The 21,773-nt window shown below is 37.5% G+C and overlaps 1 protein-coding gene across 2 annotated transcripts in view; it reads right to left on the bottom strand.

The window, feature by feature from the left end:
• Window positions 1-4,318: 4,318 nt before the first annotated feature.
• The window catches only part of LOC117206746 (ubiquitin-conjugating enzyme E2 H), a 47,300-nt gene continuing 29,845 nt past the window's right edge, over window positions 4,319-21,773 (bottom strand). Inside the window, exons 3-6 of one of the 2 annotated variants that reach the window (XR_004487433.1) lie at window positions 8,532-8,699; window positions 8,262-8,390; window positions 7,039-8,042; window positions 4,319-6,499 (exon numbers count right to left, since the gene is read on the bottom strand). Coding sequence is in view for 1 of the 2 variants with exons in the window: in XM_033446342.1 (XP_033302233.1) it covers window positions 7,906-8,042; window positions 8,262-8,390; window positions 8,532-8,699 (434 nt within the window). In the remaining variant the exon portion in view is untranslated. Of the gene's footprint in view, window positions 8,043-8,261; window positions 8,391-8,531; window positions 8,700-21,773 lie in introns of both variants that reach the window. The other variant, XM_033446342.1, reaches the window with a different exon arrangement.

Consider the following 21,773-nt stretch of genomic DNA (forward strand, 5'->3'; position numbering starts at 1 on the left):
CTGTGACAAGTCAATAATAAAACGTGTTCACTTTCACGTGACTAAGACTCACCGACTAACAGTCGCTTAAAAGAAAATATGTTTCTTCTTTTTCTTTCTTTCCCTCCTCTTATCGTGTCCCTCCTCTCTCTCTTTTATATCCGTTATTGTGCATCACCTTCCTCTTAATCGTTCATCACATATATATATATATATATAATTGCATTTATGTATCAACTATTTCGCGATCGAATCAGACGATCGAATAGGATGTTGCTCAACTTCCGTCACCGCATCCCATCTCGTATAACGAGATCTACTACGCTTACGAATTTCAAAATATTACAGCGTACTTCAATGTATCAGACGCATAATGGAGAATATATTTCGTGACTCGTTTTATTCGTTACCTTAAAATTTAATTTCCATTTAACTTTAATCTCGATTCTTGTAAAATTAAAAAGAAGAAAGAAGAGAAGAATAAAATAACAAGCTCGTGCCCTCGCGATAATCCTATGATCGTTCTTTTCACAATAAGTACGTTATTGACCATTCACGAAGAAAATCTGACAACGATTCTCTTCGTTCGTTTATGCTGAAACATTTAAACGCAGAATTTCGCGTTTTCATAGTATACGAATTCCTTATTCCGACCATCTTGGATATCGACTTCGCGTATAATATCGTGAAATTTGTCTACGAAGATGTTGCAAAAGTTCAACTTTGCATCGTTATGCGTCGTTCATAACGGTTCTTCTCTTCCTTTTTTTTTTTTTTTTTTAATATACAGGGTGGTTGGTAACTGGTGGTACAAGCGGAAAGGGGGTGATTCTACGCCAAAAAAGAAGTTGAAAATATAGACTAAAAATTTAAAAATTTTTAAAATTAAAGAAATAACGTCAATCGAGACAACGATCTACAGTGCGATCCGTTATAACGAGACGCGACAAAGTGCACGCGTACCGAGCGAAAATTCAAAGTCGATTTTCTCGAAAACAAAGCCTCAAATTAAAAATTTGTATTCTACATTTTCTACTTCTTTTTTCGCGTAGAATCACCCCCTTTCCGCTTGTACCACCGATTACCAGCCACCCTGTATATACAACTACGAGCAAGCTCGATATCCATTAAAAATTCGTATACGATTTGCCCTTGTTGTAACTGAAACGTAAGACGAAGAGTTTCGATAGTGCGTTTCATAAAAACTGTGCAAGAGAACAGAAGAAAAGAAACAGAATAGAACTCGGTATGAATAGATGGAGATGAAAGAATCAAATCGAATATATTCTCCGTTAACGTAATAGCATCGTTGTTGAGTATCTTGTGTAAAACTAGCTTCGATCGTTTCTAATCGTACGATAACGATAAGTTCTGTATAGCTTTAATCAACCATTATTGCGAATGCGTACGTTGGCATCGTCATTAACACATTAGATAACATCGACGATATAGTTATTATGAACGAGTAGCAAAAATATTGCTATTTCCTTGTCTCGGTGGAATTTATCCGAAAGTGGGAGGAAGATGTATCGCTGAAAATTAGTTCGATTATCGTAAAACTAAACGTTGAAACGCGTTACGAGAGAAGATGTCCTCGAACGATCATTGAGAATCTTAACGACGGAGCAAGAATAGCCGTGGCAATGACGAACGCTTAACTCTTCATAGGCAAACATATTTTTTGAATTTCCTTCTAGATGAACTGAATCGTTTTGAACGCTTAATGTCGTCGGTACGTTATATACAATCGTTCGTTAGATTAAACGGTTGAAACTTTTTCGATAGAAATAAAAATTCAAGAAAAGAAATACAAAAGTAAAGTTTCGTTTAAGTATTCAGTTAAGATTCAGTTTATCCGCGAAGGTTTAACTTTCTTCTATCGAAGATTGTGCAGAAAAAAGCATGATATATACTACTTGTTGAAGTGAACTTGAAAAATACCATTCGTTTGTGCCCGTAAATATAAAATATTGAACGTAATTATCTTGTTGCAATTTTATTAAATTTATCCTTCAAAGGGTTAATTTCAAAATTAAATGAAACGACAGTTCTATTAGTGCGTATATCGATTGACAGCCAATTTTGAATTTTAAAATTGCCACGATTTCGAAATTTTCTTTCTTTTTTTTTCACGATCAAATACATACGTACGATGTTTTTCTTCCAACCATTAAATACATACATAAATTTTCTACCAATCATTAAAATATTCAGATTCTATCGTACGACTGTTCTTGCTCCGACAAAGAAACGACTGGGTTCCGTAGCTGCGCCTAAAACGTCAGCTTCGTCGCGGCCTTACGATGAAAAATTGTAAACACGATGAACCTTAGTTGTAAACTTATCGCGATACTCGAAACATTTAACGAACGGTCAGTTGATTCTTCGCAGAAGAAAGCGGAAACGTGGCCGCCTCCCCTGACCAGAATGGAAATTAACGAAGTGACACTCGCTTTGGCAACGAATGGCATTGCTCGTCACTGCTTGCTTCTGCAGTTGTCCCACGATCGTGTATCCACATATACTTACGTACGTTTCATTCATTTTTGCACGAGTTCAAACGAGCCAGACATTCGTCTTTCAACGACTCGAGAAAACGGCTAACGCGATTTCGCCGGATAACTCTGGGCAGTCGCGAATAACTCTGCGTCGTCTAATATCGATCTTAATCGTCGATCTTAATTACACGCGTTGAATTTGATCATAGATAACGACTCCTTTGCATTATATACGTTTTACGTAAATGCTACGCCACGAAAAAAAAAATAAAAAAGAAGGGAAAAGAGTGGAAACACAGGGAGAGATGCGTATGAACGTAAGCAATGACGCGATGTCATTTTTTTAAGTTTGACGAGTAATAAAACGAATTATAAATTGGAGGAATAATTCAGAGAAGAAAGAATCTTCGTTCGATGGGTGCACGATTAAAATGGAAAGGCATAATATAGACTTGCGTACTACTGTTCGAGGGTTTCGCATCACTTTTGAATTTCGCAATTCGTGGAAGAAAATAAAAATGGTTTACTATGTTTTGTCTTACATTGGTTTATTAGAAGCTTCTTGCATTGTATTGTCATGTGTGTTCGTTCTTCGTTTTTATAAAATCACGAATTGAGCAGAGTTCTTGTTCGCGATAAAATTATAATTCGAAACGTACTCTGAAATTCTGTAAGCAATACCTGAGACAAAAATACGACGAAAAGAGACTTTATGCATCGTGGTTTGTCCATCGATCGATCGATCGATCGATCGTTAACTCCATTGAGTTTGCTAAGGAATGAACTGGACAAAGTTAATGGGAAAATCCAATCTAACGTCTTAGACGCATCTCTAGGAATTAATGTGAAATAATTGGAAAAATTTGTAAAAGGGATACCATAAATATGAGAAATTTTGACGAGGAAGAAAAGTTATTTTGATAATGAATCCTAATCCAAATCTTACTTTCTTCTTCTTATAATTGTATGTACTAACTTAAAATATACAAAAGTTCAAATATTAATTAGTATTTCTTTTTCATAAGAACTGTAGGTAGTTCCTTTTTCGTTAAACGACTGATCCCATACTTGTGAGCGATAGCGCGCGAAGGAACAACAAATGAATTGATCTAATAAACTTACGAGATTAAGTATGCGGTAAGACGTACAACGTAGATGTAATAAACATAAGGAGAGACAAACAACAATTGCAAAAAAATAAAAAATGATTATTAAAACTATCCTTTCGGTTGGTTAAACAATCAGTTAGTAAAACCATAATAATACATAATAGAGTTATGCGAATACGATCAATAATAACATAATAATTAATCGATAAACCTATGTTACATGTATAAAAGTAATAATGTGAGATCTGTGAATACGACTTTACCTCGATTACTGTAACCTACGAGAACGCAAAATTTGTGATTATCGTTTCTTAAGCTCTCTTCCTTCTATATTTCTTTTTCTTTTTCTTTTTTTTTTTCTTCTTTATCCGTTCGATCCTTTCGCTTATCGTATCAAGGATATCTTCGAAAAGAACATAAGCGCCCGAAGACGCGTGCAAAGATGCTAATGAGAACGTATTAAAGCTTGCTACAACAGTTTACTTGGAAGTAAAGTGAATATTCCATGGAGAGGTATAGAGCACGGATAAACACTGAGAGAAATTAGTGTAAATTACTGTTCAGAATTACAAACGGACTATCTAAATACAAAACGATGATAGAAAGAACAGAATCTGAATCATTGTCACTTAATCTTTGTGTATTTTTCTTCGTGTGTCGTCCTAAATGTAATTTCGTTGAAAGAGAAGGTTCACGAGTATATCGCAATGACCAGATGATACAAAAAAGAAGTATGACAAAATGAAAGAAATATAATTTACATATATATCGTTACAGTGCCTGAGAAAAACGTCGAAAGGGCATGTGAATGCCTAATAAGCCATACAAACGCCGTATCAGTTTCACTCCATTTTAATAATCATTTCTCTAATCAGTAAATACATTGCTATACACTTCACCAACGTATAGAGCCACTGCGAATCGTACGAAAAAATACCATGAAAGCACGTCTTAAATAATCATAAATAATTGTAAATTCTGAATGACAGTATTATTTTTATCCATTTCCTTGTTTTACTTCCACGTAAATATATTCTATTTCCTTAAATAAAAAGGAAAGATTGCGTAACAATTAAAAACGTGTGGACGCGGCTATCGCTTTTTACGAATTTCACGACTCGTCCCTTGGCACAATTAAAATTAAAACCGCGTAATAAATAAAAGAAGGGAGAATTATCAAGATTCGACAATCTTGACAACGTTCGCGACTCATTGAAAATAAGAAATCAAATATGCGAAATCTCTAAATCATAGACGAATGAAAGCGCATAAAAAAACGATGCGTTGACATAAATGAAACGATAACCGCGCCCATACTACGAGTAATAATAGAACGATAATATTAAATTTATTCGTTAAAAACTAAGGAGTGAACCTATTGCAAGAATACAGACAAGAAATTTCGATTTTTCTTATAAACAGTTTTTGGTAAAATTTATTCTCTATCCTCGTATCCTTTCCTCTTTCTTTTCTATTTCTTTTCTCTTTCTAATAATATTTCTCTCTGACATCGCATTCCCAACTAGCCGAACACTCTTCAAAAGAGAAAAAAAAGACTTACACAAAGCTTAACATTGTTCTTCAACGTTATCTCGATATTCGAAAATAAAAGCACACGCTGTATTAGTTTTACGTTCTTCCAAGCGATTGATTTAATTATCGATGTGTGTGTTTGTGTCTGTTTAATTAATGCTCTTCGTTTTTTTTTTTTCCACCGAATATGTTTACCAATAAGATTTTCATTCCTCTTTCTCTTTTTTTTCTTTTCTTTTCTTCTTTTTTTTTTTTTTTTACAGAGACCCATGTAATAAGGCACAATTTTCTGCCTGAGAAGGCACTAAAATATCATTTTCTATACTTGCACGTATAGTTGATCGTATTGCATATACGTAAACCACGCAAAAGGAGAGAGATCAGTTTGAAGCGAGTTACAACTAAACGAAGATTATTGTGCACCAAGATTTGTACAAATTCGTGTCCTCCCGTTTGCTACAAGCCTTTTCGCATCATCGGAAAAAAGAAACGATTCCTCACTTCCACTAGATATTCTTCTATCATCCATTGATTTCCTTTACTTCTCGCCAATTCTGCCCCAGACTTTCACGCCGTATGCGCTTTGTTCTCTCGATTAAGCCGAACGTCGATAGAATTAAAAAAAAAAAAAAAAAAAAAAAAGAAAAAACACGATGCATGAATACGACTTGCATGAACGCGCAGTTTAAAGTTACCTCTAAAAAATATCGATCGTATCAAAAAAAAATTTTTTTTCCTTTTTCCATCCTTTCTTATTCCACGCAAATAAAATATTACATACGCCACGGCGCTCGAACGAAATCATTATTTCTCTCTTACAAGCGACTCTCTCGTTTCGATTAAAAATTTGGAAAAACTTTTCATACCATGCGTTTAGAAAAATCCTTATACAAACAATATTAATTGCTCTAAAGTCATTTGTTTCTTTTTCTCTTTTTTTTCTTTTTTTTTTTTTGTTCTTTTTCTTACTTTTTTTTATGATAAAATAATCGTGAGAATATCACCAGAGAAATTTTCGCGATGAGCCGTTAGACGGTTGTGTCCAGATTGCTTCTACTTCCTCCCGAGTGAATGAAATCTACGTCCATTTCCGAATACTGACGCAACTCCGGTGTGTACGCCGCGTCGTTGTCCTCTCGCAACTCTCTGAAAATTCGTACGTTCGATGTGTTCGCGTGTGTCTCGAGACAGGAGGCCGAGGTCGATCGTAAGTGACCAGTGTCTTCGATCGTTTCCCTTCCGTCGAAAAACGTTGACCGTGCAGATTTCAACTGTGGCTGGGATGTCCCGACATTAACATCGCTACTTAAACGCCGTTTATATCGTAGATTTGTCAGTGTCTTCAACACTGTTGACGAAGCCTTTTCTCGTTGCTGCGCCCTACGAGGGAAACGTTCAGGGATGGTGATGACAGAACAGAAAGAGGAAGACGCACCTAGTATCCTATTTTCCATTCCGCTTTTTCTTTTTTGTTTCTCTTTCGCATGATAATTCATTTTGTGAACATAAGAAAAAAGAAAAGAGATCGTCTAATAACCAGATATATCTTTTGAACCACGGCAAACAACAAAAAGAAATAATTCGTTGGAACGTTAAACGAGCGGAAAACAATAGCTTTTTTTTTTCTTTAGTTTTATCGCATCGTTAACTCTTCGTGTAGTTACAAACGTACGAATCCTGTCAATTTCAAATACGATGCAATAGTCTGGTGACAAATTATCGTGCAAATTACAAAAGAGTCGTTACTCTACGAGCAAGCATTTTCGAAAACACGTGAAACGAATGTTTATTCGAAATCGATGTTGATTCGAGATCTATATCGTGCTTGCTCGTGGCACCTGTACGAATAACGAGAGCGCACAGAGAGACAGAGAATAACAAGCGTAATGTGAATTACGACATCCGAAAGATATACATACTTGTCGAGCGAACGTGATCTTTCTTTCATGCTCGTGCATCGTTCTTTTTAACGCCCCAAGACTGTCTGTGTTTCTGACTCGACTCGATCGGGAAGGGGAAAAAAAGAAAGAGAAAGAACCAGAGGGAGATCGACGAAGAATTCGAAACGTGGAGGAATAATCGAACAAAAATATTCAACGAAAAAAAAAAAAAAAAAAAAGAAAAGAAACAATTTTTCCAGAATAATTCATCGTAGAATTTGACGGCGCAACCGCGCGTACAATCGTTAAACGGAACGTCAACGGCGCACGATGATTCGCGACTATTCGATCGATGCCAGATCGCCAACAATCTGAAGATATCGACGTTCGATCAATCGGTAGCAAAGCCGTGAATTTAAAAGAAGAAAATCAAAAAAAAAAAAAAATGCAAAAAAACGAGGCGTTTCTTTCTCGAAAACGGCGCGTATCATTTTTCTCGTCAACGTCCCTCGTTGAAAAACACGACGGCGACGACGAGAGCGCCAATCTCTCGCGTAAAGAGAACTTCAAAAGCGATATCCTTTTTTTTCTACGTATACATCATCGTTCTCGTACTTTCTCCTTTCCTTCAAATTTCGTTTCCTTTTCATTTTCTCTTCTTTCGTTTATGCGTATGCGTTCCCTTTTATTTTTTTTTTTCTTTTCTTTTTACCTCCCGATTCGTTAACGGACAACCTGGTCGCGATTCAACGTTCCCTACGAAACAGAGTGACGAGTGTGCCACGCAGCTAAACCGATAGTGAGGTTCGGAGGTTCGAAATGTAAGCATCTATTTGGTAGGACGAGCGGTCGGAGTTTACAAGAAATCGAGATTAAGGATATGGGTACGGATGGTAAAATATTTGGTTACAACTCCATGTCCTGCGCCTCGTCCTCGCTGAAGTCGCTCATCGAAGACTCGCTATCGGACGACACCCCGTTTTCAGTACCGCTGTTCTCCTGGTCCCTTAGCGCCTCCTCCGTTGCGTATTTCCTCACGTAATCTGCCAAGAAATCAAGAAGGAAATTGCATCCCCGGCTAAATATACTTGGTTCGACGTTGAAAATAACTTCGAACGTCGTAGCCACGAGTTGTCTCGTGATTTCCATCGCGAGATAATCGATCAGAGAAAGCCGTAAACCGAAGGAATACGAGGCTCGTAAACACAGACTGAAACAGTGTGTTTCTCGTGTTTTCGTACGAGTCCTCTCTCTCCACTCACCTGCTACTTTCTTCTTGTACTCCTCAGGTTTGTGTAGATACATGGCCGCTGCGTCGCCATTTAACGGGTCGATTGGATTAGGATATGTTAACAACTGGGGCAGGAAGGACTCGAATATATTTGACAAATCTGAAACAGTAAATGAGAAAGATCGTCGTTGAATCGGTACGGAGAGACGCGATTGGCAAAATTATACCTTGGAATATTATTGGCCAATGTAAGATTTATAGAGGGTTTACGATTAAATTTCCAGATTATGTAAATACGTACCGTAAAGGGCAGTCCAAGCCTGGTTTATTACGTCTAGACACACGGTGCCTGAGACTTCGTCAATGTTAGGGTGGTACACCTTGTTCATAAAGCCGATCGAAGGAGATTTGAAGGGGTAGTGCTCGGGTAAGTGAACCCTCACTTTCCATATTCCACCCTCGTAAGGTGCTGTAACGTAATAGAAGAATACAATGTCCGTAACGATCGTACGCAAGAAGTCTTCTACGCGTAATATACGGCGGAAAGTATTGGCTATTGCAGTATCAGGAAATCTCCAAAAGCGAAACTTTGGTTTCTACACTTTTAAATTTCTTATAAATTCACAAGCATCTACAGCGAAATTATCGACAACAAAATTACCGATATTCGTCGATGCTGGAAACCTAAGAAACTCGAACAATAGAACAAAATTGTTGTTTCGTAAATTATTGTTTGGTTCTAGCTTTCGTTATACCGTTTATCGTACTGCTTTATTACACTGTCAAACAACGCGTATGATATCTCGAAAATTGATCGCAAAATGGTATCATGTAAATTGGTCGGTATTTCGTTGGAAATTTCTCCGAAAATTCGGTTTAACGTGCCGAATCGTCCCTTTGAATCGGCCAAACACATGGTTCCCGCTAATTACTTGCGGCAGGGTATTCCATGTACCCCGATAAATCGTACGTAGCGCGTAGAACGTGACCAGGAGATACCGGTCGATCGAACGTTGAGAACGTAGAGACAAAGAACAGAGTGTTCGCCGAATGAAATTTATTTCGACAACAACGAGCAACGAGACCTTCGACCGCGGATTAAAATCAATCACTGGAAACGTTCGGAATGAGTGGAGGGAAAAGGAGAAAAAGAGATTGCAAGAAGAAGAAGCGTAGAGGTAAAGGAACGAGCGAGGAACGAAACGTATTTTTTCCAGCCAGTTGGTACTCGGAGCGGAAAATCTGGTAGGTAATCAATTAGTCGGCGAGTATAAACGTTTGAGACAAACGAAGGGACGGAACCTTAAGGAACCTCCGTAATTTGACAATTTTTATATTCTTATAATTTTATCTGCAACTGAACGACGATCGGTCTGCTTGTAATTTTTAAGATTACAAATACAAAAGTATGCTTGCTTTCTTACTATTTTATTGCTACTTGCTCGCTGTATTGTTAATTTTGTTAGGACAGAAAACTTGAAGATACGGATGTTCGCGCAAATTAATATCTATATAAACAAAACCGGGGAAAAAAATCCGAATAGAAATTTGTTCCATTCTGTAAGTATCGTAACTCAATATTTTGCTTTCTATATTTTATATATTTTTACGTATCGCGTGCCATCCGATCGTCTTTGCACGTTTAAATTTTCCATAGATGTGATTAACACTCGAAGTGTATTTGTTAATATCGGTAACTTTTACCTTGTGATTTATAAAATTTCACATAAAATAACGCTCACACAAGAACGCCCAGATGTCAAATTGACTCAAATTATGTCAAATCGCGATTGAAGCGTTCTTGACTGTGTCCAAAAGTAAAAACGAATCAAAGAGAAAGGGAAAAGCGGGACAAGGAAACGATGTTCTTCGAGCGGCATTGTATGGAATAAAAATATCAGGCCGATATTGTGTAATAAACGGTGTGCAACGTTTGAAACACCGCGAGATACTTGCCTTCTTGTTTGCACGATTATACCATGGCTAGCTCGCTAGTTAATTCTCTTCGAAATTAATACCATAATTAATATGATCGTGGAAACAGAGAGAAATCGAGCTATCTATCGCATGATAATCGCATGGAAATCGGAAAAGCCGGCGGGCATCGATGATACGTATAGAATGGGCTGCTGTGCCGATTCCATCCTGTTCTCTGTTCACGGATATTCGTTCTCGAGCCATCTGCGACGAAATTGCGGCAATAACATGTGAGCACCGATACTGATCAATTAACGACGAGCAAATTTCAGCCTCTAAAGTAGCACTGCTTCGTAGAATTATATCTATTTGAAAATGATCATAATTAGTTGAAACATGGTACAACTACGTGTCGTATAGTTGGTGCGAACAGACCTTTTACTTCGTCTTAAGAATTCGAAGATTAAGTATCTTACGTGTAAGACACATAATATTTTAGCAGGGTGTGCAGGGTGTAACTTTATACAGGGTGTACCAGTTTTTCCCCGCCAAACGATATCTATATATTATACAGGTCCAGATAGGAAAGAAACGTCACATATAAACATACATCCTTGGAAGCATCGTCAAAGATAACGAGCGTGCGTTACTACGGTACAAAAGTATGAACAGACTGGGAAATTTACGTCTAATGATATTCAGAATATACATGGCATTGTTGTGGAGCCAGTACTATACGCACAATACACAGAAGATATTACTACTATTACTGAGGCTCCAATAGTTACATCTGCAGATGATACAGCATACAATTTATTGAACTTTTCGAACTTATTGAAGCAGGTATACCTCATAGCATCGTTGTGGGGCCAGTACCATGCGCACAATACACAGAAGATATTACTACTATTACTGAGGCCCCAATAGTTACATCTGCAGATGATACAGCATACAACTTATTGAAGCAGGTATACCTCATAGCATCGTTGTGGGGCCAGTACTCTACACACAATACACAGAAGATATTACTAGTATTACTGAGGCCCCAATAGTTACATCTGCAGATGATACAGCACACAACTTATTGAACTTTTCGAACTTATTGAAGCAGGTATACCTCATAGCATCGTTGTGGGGCCAGTACTCTACACACAATACACAGAAGATATTACTACTATTACTGAGGCCCCAATAGTTACATCTGTAGATGATACAGCATGCAGCTTATTGAACTTTTGGAATTTATTGATATTCAGAATATATTGTAATATAGTTCTACGACTCCAACTTCAACGATAAAGATATAATAAATAAACGATAGTATAACTACGAATATGATAACGAAATACAACTAATAGAAGGGAATTTCAAAGAGGAATAAAATCAAATTTTCGCCGCTGGCAATCTTGTAGCGAGAGCAACGATGAATATTTTGAAATGGAATTGGAATGTAATTGGAGCTGTAGATATTCCTGATCTATTCATACTTTGTAGCTCATAGTTACAGTACTTTCATACATCGCTCTTTTGTTATAACTCTTTAACGATGCTTCCAACGATATACGTTTATGTGAAATTTTTTCTTATCTCGACCCGTAGAATATATCGACAACGTTTGGCGAGAAAAAAAGAACTGGGATACCATGTATGTTAGCTAATTTCTTTATTAAACGTCTGAGATACGTACTTTGTTTGTTTAAACGAATAACAATTAGGATTTATCGATATCAATGAGAATTAAGTAATTTGTTGTTGCAAGAGAGACGCGAAAACTAATATATTAAACCGAACTGATCTGTCCCTACTACTGAAAATAGGGGAGAAAAAAGGAAAATTTCCCTCTGAACGTTTTTAAAAATTTTGCCTGGCAACTCCGACTATGTTGAATAACGAGCATCGTTGCGAAAAAAAACGATACGATGAATTGTCGAATCGATTCGGCTCGAGTATTCCAAAGTCGAGTAGCAGAAGGCCACACCAGCTATTACGCAGACCTGGAGTGCACGGCTCTCTCGGTTTTCCGTCACAGCGGACCGACTTTTGCGTTCGAGAATCACGATTCGCGAACGTACATGCGCGTTAGTACATTTGCGATCGCACCCACACACGACACAGCTTACGTACACACAGCCTACCTGTACCTCTACGCTACTGTGTGTAAATATTTGAACATTTCCGACGCTGCACGCTTCCAAATTATTGCAGATATATAAAAGTTACTTTTCAAATAAAACTCTTCAAACTGATCCAATTTCGTCGATTACACCATCACTTGTACGACAATTTACTAACTAACGATATCAGTGAATCGACACGTTTACCGATTGACAAGTTGTAAGTTATAATTTTCCTTTGTAATTTTGCAATTGTATACAATATGGGATAAACAAACGACTTGCCAATTTCTAAACTTTATTTATAAAATCGAATTTATTTTATTACCAAAGTTACTGTAACAGAAGAGCAACGTTGTGGTACAAATGTATGGCAATAGATCGTGACTTGTACACAATCTCGCGCACAATAGCGAAACTCTACAAGAGGACTAAACTATCGAAATACTTATGGATGGTAATACGACTTACACACGTGGCGATGCAAACGTGCGTTACGCGTTCGCGGCAGACGCATAGGCGAGAAACGTGACCCACCTGTGCGTACACGCACGTGGAAACACGCGCGCGCCGATTCACGGTGAAAGTATCGATATCCACGCGGAATCGGAGCTACGAGAATGCACAAGCAGCACCGAGTTTAATTCCTATCCGGCGTGCAACGAGAGTTCATCGAACCTCGTGGACTCATCCTTCCTCTCCTCTTTCGTGATTTTTATTTTCTTTCTTTTTTCCTATATTTTTGTTCTCCTCTCGCTATGTACGCCGTATTCCGTGTATTTTTTCGTCCAATTTTTTTGTTCAAAAGATCGTGCACGCGTTATTGGAGCAGCGGCGCGTATACGCGCTTTTTTAAACGTATTCGCATTTCTGAATTTCATGTCTACATCATTCGACGGTTTATAAATCCAATTCGTACAGATATTCTTTCCTTTTTTCTTTTTCATTCTGTCGTGTGTGAATTTTTCCCTTTCAATTTTTTGTATGAATGTTCGATTATTGGTTGGCGAAACATTGTGCATGCCTTCGCAAACTGAGTTTAATTACGTTTTTATGAACGATCGCACGTGTACTGAACAAATAGTCGCTATTGTTTGGACCATTTCAAACAGAGGAGAACCATTGCTTGTATAAAATCATTCCATAAGCTTCTATCTTTGCTTTGATTTTTATAATTTTAAAAAGTAATAAAGTCGAAAGTAATTGTACATTGATGTTGAAACTTCGTCGGAGATTTTTCCAGTAAAATTTCTTGTAACTTCTCTACGACGTAGAAAATTGATTCGACTGGATAATTAGTTCCCTTAATCGATATAGTACAACATCTAATTTCTTAGGACCAAGTTTCACGGAGGTAAATTGGTATAATTTAAGAAACGAAAAGATCGAGAGGGAGAGCAGTAATTGCGTATGATTTAGAAATTTCCTACAACGACACGGTGTCTCGTTACGCCCTACTAAAACCTACAAGGGTTGTAAATAGCTGGTCGAACACCGTAACTGAAGCCGACCATTTCCTGTTTCTGTCTGATTGAATCGTAATGGACCATAGGATGATCTCTCGTTTGCGCGATAACTGAGCTATTGCTGCGTATTTCCTGCTTTGACCGATCCTCTCGGTCCTTACTTTTCGCAATTCATATTCATGCCACATCTCTTCAAACTTCCTTCGCGACCGATCAACTATAAACTTTATACGACAAGATCGCAATTATCGAAACTTGTCGAACAACGTCGTAAAGGTGCGTTTACATCGAACGAGCAAACGACATACAGCGAGTGCAAGTTCAGTTTGGCTTTTCAGAGACTCGTCTCGAGAAAATGACCGAGCAACAACTGGACACGGTGTAATATATTTAACTACTTTATATACCACCATAATGTATATAACGTCTGAATATTGAAATTCGTTCAAATTTGGTCCCGTTCTAAACTCAGTTTTTCAATCGTGTGATTCGCGTCCCTCTCGAACAGATTCCGGTAAATTCAATTTCGTTCTACCGACTTTCTGTTTGATAACGCTTGCTAAGTTTTCCACGAGTTAATTTCGCGACAGTTTTAGCTGGATTCGCGCGAGAAAAATCGATATCACCGCGCTACGACGTGCAAAGTGGAATAAGTCTCGCCGAACAAATTGCCACGAAAAAGTGTTTTTTCTGTTCGAAGCGCACTTTATCGAGCCTCGTGAATTATCTTTATTAAACGTGCGCCGACCGTGCCGTGTTCACCACGATCCTCTGTTAGTTTGACCTAACTGGTTACACCAACAGCAGGTCGAATTTTATCGCGATTAAAAACGAGAGGAATAAAAACAACCAAGAAGGGAAGAGATATATAATTATATCTCGTTTCATTTCCTTCTTAACGAAGGGAACTTTCTATGGAGTAGATTTCTGAAATTTAACGAAGAATCATAAATTAGAGAAATTAGTCTAGTGTCATTTCTTGGAATATTTACGATTTAATTGTGCCTTTGCATCGCTAAGTATTTCCTATGTTTGATGAAAATATAAATAGAAAAATCGTTTACGCTTTTACGCTTGACGTTGTACATACGCAACATTGTATTTTTAATTGATCATTAATTAATTAAATGAATTAAATGAGCGGTCTTCTCAACGGTTTAAAATACAATCTCCTAACTAGTTTATTTATCATGGGAACGTAATTATACAATCAAATGTTGGTTAAATATTCGTGTATTTCAGTCCGTGGTTTAATCGTGCTTATCCTACTTCACCAGATATATAACGTATAATTCACCCTAGTTATCGATGGTTAACGCTTTAAACGCGATACACGTACATAATTGAAATAAAATGCGTCGTGCTAGACCAAAGTATAAAACTACATCTATTGAAAGCAAACTTGTGTTTCTATAATACCGTTGTAAATCATACTGCTTGAATAAGAAATGAAAATATTTTTATTTTTCTGTAACGTTATTGTATAACGCGAAATATTGTATTTTTAACATAGTACGTGTAACTATTATTCATTTCCTAAAAATTATCGGGAAGTTTCGATCAACCGTAATTCCTTCCGAATGTTTCTCACTTTAAAATTATAAATAATCATCTTTCCAAACGTAAAACAACATTCTGTTCGATATTCAAGATTACAAACTGTTGAAGAAGAGGAAATCTGCTTTGATATTTGTTATAATTTCATTAAATTTTATTGTTTGAGATATTCGTATAATTTTCTATATCGCTTTGATCTTGAAAAATGTTATCATAGAGAAAGTACTCTAAAATTAAAGATTTCGCCGTGTGCGTTTAAAAAAAGCTTATAATGTCAAAAGAAAAAGTTCGATGTTAACTCGTAAAATAGAAGACTGGTAATTCTTCTTAGACTGATAATCCTCGGAGGATAAGTCAAAGGGGAATATCGGTGAATATCAATGACAGTGTTTTAGAAGATGCTACTGAAAACAGCTCGATGTAAACAATGAAAGAGGTAGTGTTTCGGATGAAAGTAAAACTATTCTACAATTATTCGTCGCTTGGTGTAAATAGGAAAAGTACAGAAAGCGAATAAACGGATTACGCACGAGTAAAGCGACGAACAAATGCCAAGATGAAAGAAAATAGCTACTTTATCGTTTCAAAGAATAAAACATGGATTAGGTAAGGAATTTTGGTATATTCCTTCTATTCCTATAATCCTATATTCACGGACGATTGCTTTCTGTAACGCGTATTCGATTTATCAATTTATCAATTTAAAAGAATTTCGCAATCTGAAAATTAATAATTTTCATGGATACAAAGCAACGAGAGAGATATCGTTAGAGAAGATTAAATGAAAATTGTATCAGTCCTTTGACGTGCGATTAAATTAAAAGATATTTTCCATAAAGATTTCATTGAATTTCCCACGAATCTCCATACACCGAGAGATGAAAAAAGACGTCACACGCCATCAAGAAATGAAAATATTTTTAATAAATAAATTGTTACTCTGAATTCTCGACGTGAAACGAGGCTTCTGGCCTGCCATGCGTTTCCCACTTCAAAATGTACAAAGGATTAACAATCTATGCCTTTCAGAAAAATATTTTAATTTCAAAATAACACGCGTTGTTTCCTTTTTCATCGCTCGGAATGTACGAAGGAGATTGGTAGCGTGCATATGTCACGTCGTACTTTTCCCATGTCAAACTATACAGTGACGTGTTTGGAATGTCATTTGACGCCAAAGGTTGATTAAATACACGTCGTTGCAGAGAACTAACACGCGTTCAAAAGTTTTACTTGAAAAGACATTTTACGCGCAACGGCTTAATACAATAAAATGAAATCGCATTAGCGATTGCTGGCCAGTCATTTTCACTTTTGTCGCGCGTCCGTTATTATTAAAAACGAATTTCTACCTTGTTCACAATTTACATCAATACAGAAGCCAACGTACAGCGTCAAGTAGCAGTTAAATTACCGAAAAACGACATCTTCTGACTCAGGAACTTTTATCCTGGTAGTCATTAAGTTACATATTGATTACTGTCAAATTACTCTTGACTATAGTGGCATTAGTAGCAGTCGGTAGTGGCAGTCAATGGTGACAGTTTGTAGTGGCAGTCAATGGTGACAGTTTGTAGTGGCAGTCAATGGTGACAGTTTGTAGCGGCAATCGATACAGCGCAGGGCTGCGAACAAAACTAAACGTTAGGAACGTGGACCTGATTCGTTCAGGATTTTTTAGGTTGTCCTTGGTTTACGATACGGACAACGCATCTGCCATTTTTTGGGAAGTTGGAATTTCCCACATTAAGCCAGTAAACCACGTGTCATGATTCTTGACTCGACGAGAATTCGACAATGAACGAAGGACGATGTCGCCAACGGGACGTTACGCATCCTCGACCTGATACGCACAAGACTCACCACACGCAGGATACCCGCGACGATTCGATAGTCACAGGATTGGACAGAAACAAACTCACTTCACAGGAAACGTTGATGAAAACACACCCCCCTGCACGGACAGTTAGAACATAAACACACCAGACGCTTCAAGAGAAAGGAGACTCATCGCACACTCGCCTACGTTCAAACTCTGCTACTTACGTTTCATACTCTTCCGTTTATACCAAACCGTTCAAATAAACATACTAAACCCAAGCTTACTAGAAATCTTTAAAATCTACCTTCACCTTGAGCGTTAATATCGTTCAAGGTTCGCCATCTCAACCGAACAGTTGCAACCTGACTGATCGCCACCTAAGTTGACAATAGGTCGCGACGCTTATACGAATAAAATAATATTTGGTAACGTGACGTGACAGTAAACTACAGAGAACAGTACCTCCCTTGCCCCTATGCAGTCTCGTTTTAGTCATCACCATATTTTAGAAGCGAAAAGGCGATACCAAAATGTAGTATTTATAGGGCGTCAGTCTTTGCTTCAAACATTTCTACGAGGAACATCATTATCGTAGCAATTACAAATTTTCACTGTTTTTAGCGTTTCCTACTTACGCAACTGTGATATGTAAAAATATACAATGCGAATGTTCAATTATTCATTTTATAAACATAAAAACTATTACAATTAAACGTAATTTTAATAATTTCTATGTAAATGAACTCGATCGAGTACATCAAATCATTTACAGATACGAAAAGAGGGTATCGCAAAGGTATTTCAGCGTGTATAGTAAAAAAGTGTTTAAGGTATGTAGCGATAACTCGTAAACCGTAAATTTTCCAAACAAATTTTTAAACAGTTCAATAACGCAATTAAACGATGAACCTTTTTCAGATATCCTTCGCGATTCTTGAGATATTTCACGAAAAAAAAAAAATTCTCCACCGAGTTATGAACACGAAGGAAAAATGGGGCTGTATCGCGGATGAAATACTTTACTTGTACGCAAAGTTCCATCGTTTTTCGAATTTCCGAGCTGCCTAACCTTCCTTGTGAGTGGCACGCGCCTGCGGCCTGTACTCTTTCATCCTTGGCCCGCTCAAGGTTTTTCACCCTCTCGGACGCATTTCGAAAGACGAAGGGACTGGAGCCCGCGGATGCAGGTTCGATACGAGGCTTCTCTCTTCCAAGCTCGACCTAGTGACCCAGTTTTTACTCGCGTTGCCGTGCGCCATTCGCGAGGGCCGTGCCACGCATTAATTTTCCATTTCTGCGATTCGAGCGTGGCCCGAGGCTGAAACGGACCTGCACAAACAAAACTCGCCGACCATGTGACCAACGGCGCGCCATTACTTTCCGTCGAATTAATGCAAACGACCGAGTATGTTTGAAGAGTGCGGCCAATGCGGTTTCCACAGGATTCGATCCACGTTCTTTCCTTCTTTCGCCTCTTCTTCTTTCTTGCCTTTGCGGATTTGTTTACAGAAGGCGTTTCTCCCGGTAGTTTCTCATGCGCGTGGTTTAAATGTTTGAGGCGGTTTCAGTTAGCTTTAGTTATTTGAGTTGTTTTGGTTTGGCAGAAGCAAATTTTGGTGAAGCTTGTGCGTTCGACTCATTAGCTGTTCTATGATCTATGTTTGAGGATCGTGGGAGGAAATTTGTATTTTATAGTATAACCTGATCGAAGGATATATGCGCTTAATATTTTAGAAACGTGCGTTGATCAAAATCATTGAAAATTAATTCGCATTTATCTATATTACAATTATGTGGTAATTGGGGGGAGGGTCGGAGGAAAAAAACCCGAGGAAAAGAAGTTGGTAATTAATAGATGAGTCTCTTCAGGGTCGTGTTTATCTAGGTTAAAAAAAAGGGTAATTTCATTCACAATGACCTTCGCTATATCTCCTATAGGGAGACTGTACTTATGCGCTTATCTTAAGAAAAATTAAATATATATTATGTATCAGTCTCCCTGGAGAAATTAAATATTGTAATCAGGCACAACAAATGATACTTAAATCTTATCTTTAGCTTCAATTTATAAAAGATTATCAGATACAGATTATGTGCTTCGTCTTGCTCGTCAGTATACGTAGCCAGAAAAGAAATCACGAAAGAAAGAATTAAACGCAGAAAGGAAGCAATAATGAATTCGAAAGGGTAGATGGAGTCAGGTTAATTGACGCGACGTTTGGAATTCCCTTGTAAAATAGAAATACATCCATTAACGTAGTTCTATCGGATGCTAGTTTCGCACGTGCGCACCGTTTAACAGCGACGAAGATTTACGAGCAGGAAATGAAATCTTCGACGAGACGTTTAAGAGGATTGCGAAGAGAAACGTCTTACTTTAAATTTTCGAAACGTCGGATAAGTGCACGCCGGCGACGTACACTGAGAATATCGTGGAAAGTTCGTCGAACATCGTGCATGCTCTATACCATAAGCTCGATGCAAACTTTTCATCTCGATGCATAATTGAACACGACTCTGCCTCGAATTTCCATGCAGACCCATATCATACGCTGACGAGTATTCAACGCCTTCTTCGTTAAACCGAGTATCCATCAAACCGTGCATTCTTAATCCTCGAATAGTACAGTGGGCTGCTGTATTCTCTACTCATTTTTGTTTTATCTATGATTGCTCTTTATTATATACGCTTCCTGTATATTTATTTCTTTGTTGTGATGTAAGATCAACTGTGAACATTCGTAGGTTTGCAGCTGTTTGATGCGATCGTTACATCGACACTGCAACCACCGATTTATAACGTATACAATATATGATATAAACATAGCTGCTTCGAATTAAAGCAACATTATGAAAATAGATAAGAATATACAGGATGATTGGTAACCGGTGGTACAAGCGGAAAGGGGGTGATTCTACGCGAAAAAAGAAGTCGAAAATGTAGAATAAAAATTTTTCGTTCGAGGCTTTGTTTTCGAGAAAATCGACTTTGAATTTTCGCTCGGCACGCGTGCACTTTATCGCGTCTCGTTATAACGGATCTCACTGTAAATTTAAAAAAAAATTAAAAAAAAAATTTTTTATTCTATATTTTCGACTTCTTTTTTCGCGTAGAAACACCCCCTTTCCGCTTGTACCAGCAGTTACCAACCACCCTGTATGTAATCATGTTTCTGTCGATAAATCTCAATAATTTCGCTTAGACGCTTGAATGTTGCTATTAATTGAGAAAACGAAAGCCTGGTATTTAGCGTTAATTTCCTAGGACAGTGAAACGCGAAGGAAATTCTCAGCGGACAAATTTGAAGAATGATAAAAATGATGAAGTGGAGAAAGAGGCGGAAAGTTTAAAGTAAAAGATCATTAATAACGGAACCATTCAGACATTTACCTCTATTGAATGCAACGGAATAGCGAATTTTCTTTGATACACCAATATTACTCTGCACGATTACAGACGCTCCTAATCATTCTCGGTTATTTGTCGTCCATGAATGCTACGTGCCTCAGCCGAGACAAATTTACATTCACAAACACCCGGAAACGTTTGCAAACCTTTGCCACAGCTATAGTTGAATAAACATACTTTCCCCATAAATACGTATTCGCAAGCATAAAATAGTATATTAAGTATCGACCTGCAAGCACGCACAAATACAAATAAACGGCAAATTTTCTTTGAAATATCGAAATTACTCTGAAAATTCGCAAATGTGCGCAATAATCGTTCGCGGCTCTATTTATCGTCCATCTATGCTTCGCGTCCCAACCGAAAAGCAAATACATGTTCGCAAACGTTAGCAAACATTTTACGTGACCAATGGATATCCAACTTATGAGAGCAAGTACAACATGTCGCGTGGACGACGAATTCGCGTTCGTCGAACATCGAACGATGAAACGAAATCTCGTTAAACGAGTATTTAATCCTTCGATGGCCTTATAATCACTCGAACCTAGCACATGCTCGCGATCAGTTCTACGAGATTACATAGGGGTGGTGGAGAGGGACCCTTATGCACAACATAATTTGCAGTGTGACGCAAACAGCTTCTGCGTGGAAACTGGGTCAGCTGGAAGCGCAGCAATTTAGACGCATCGAGAAAAAAAAAAAAAAAAGGAAAGTGAAAATTAAATAGTCTATGCGTTTTTAAGCTGATAAGGGAGTTACTAGTGGGTCGACCATTAAAGGGTGGGAATTTTCTCAACTATTTTCGTCCTATCTTTCTTGTCACGATTTTCACGATTACCCAGGTGTGGTTTCGTTTGGACAAAAATTTGAATCGTTGTTTAACTGTATTACGGTAGTAGAATTTATAAAGCTGACTCAATTTTGCGATGACTTAATAAGGTGTGTCTTTGACGTTGTTGAACATTTAATAGAACTGACCTTGGTGTACCAGTGTTTCTTCAAAGATTTATCGCAAAATCTATATTCACTTGATTAAAACCAGCGATATTACAATTACACTTGTAATTATGTATATTATGGTGTTCCTCTGTTACATCTTCATCGTGAATTATTTCCAATTCTACCAATAATTCTCAAAATAATATTGAATTTTTAAAACGCTATTCGTTTCTCTCCTTTCGTTCACATATTAACCATCTATTACTTCCAAATCTACGAATAATACTCTAGGTGAAGTCAGGAAATATTATACACC

Source organism: Bombus bifarius, unplaced genomic scaffold, assembly GCF_011952205.1.
Source record: "Bombus bifarius isolate JDL3187 unplaced genomic scaffold, Bbif_JDL3187 scf7180000008008, whole genome shotgun sequence".
Lineage (NCBI taxonomy): Eukaryota > Metazoa > Arthropoda > Insecta > Hymenoptera > Apidae > Bombus > Bombus bifarius.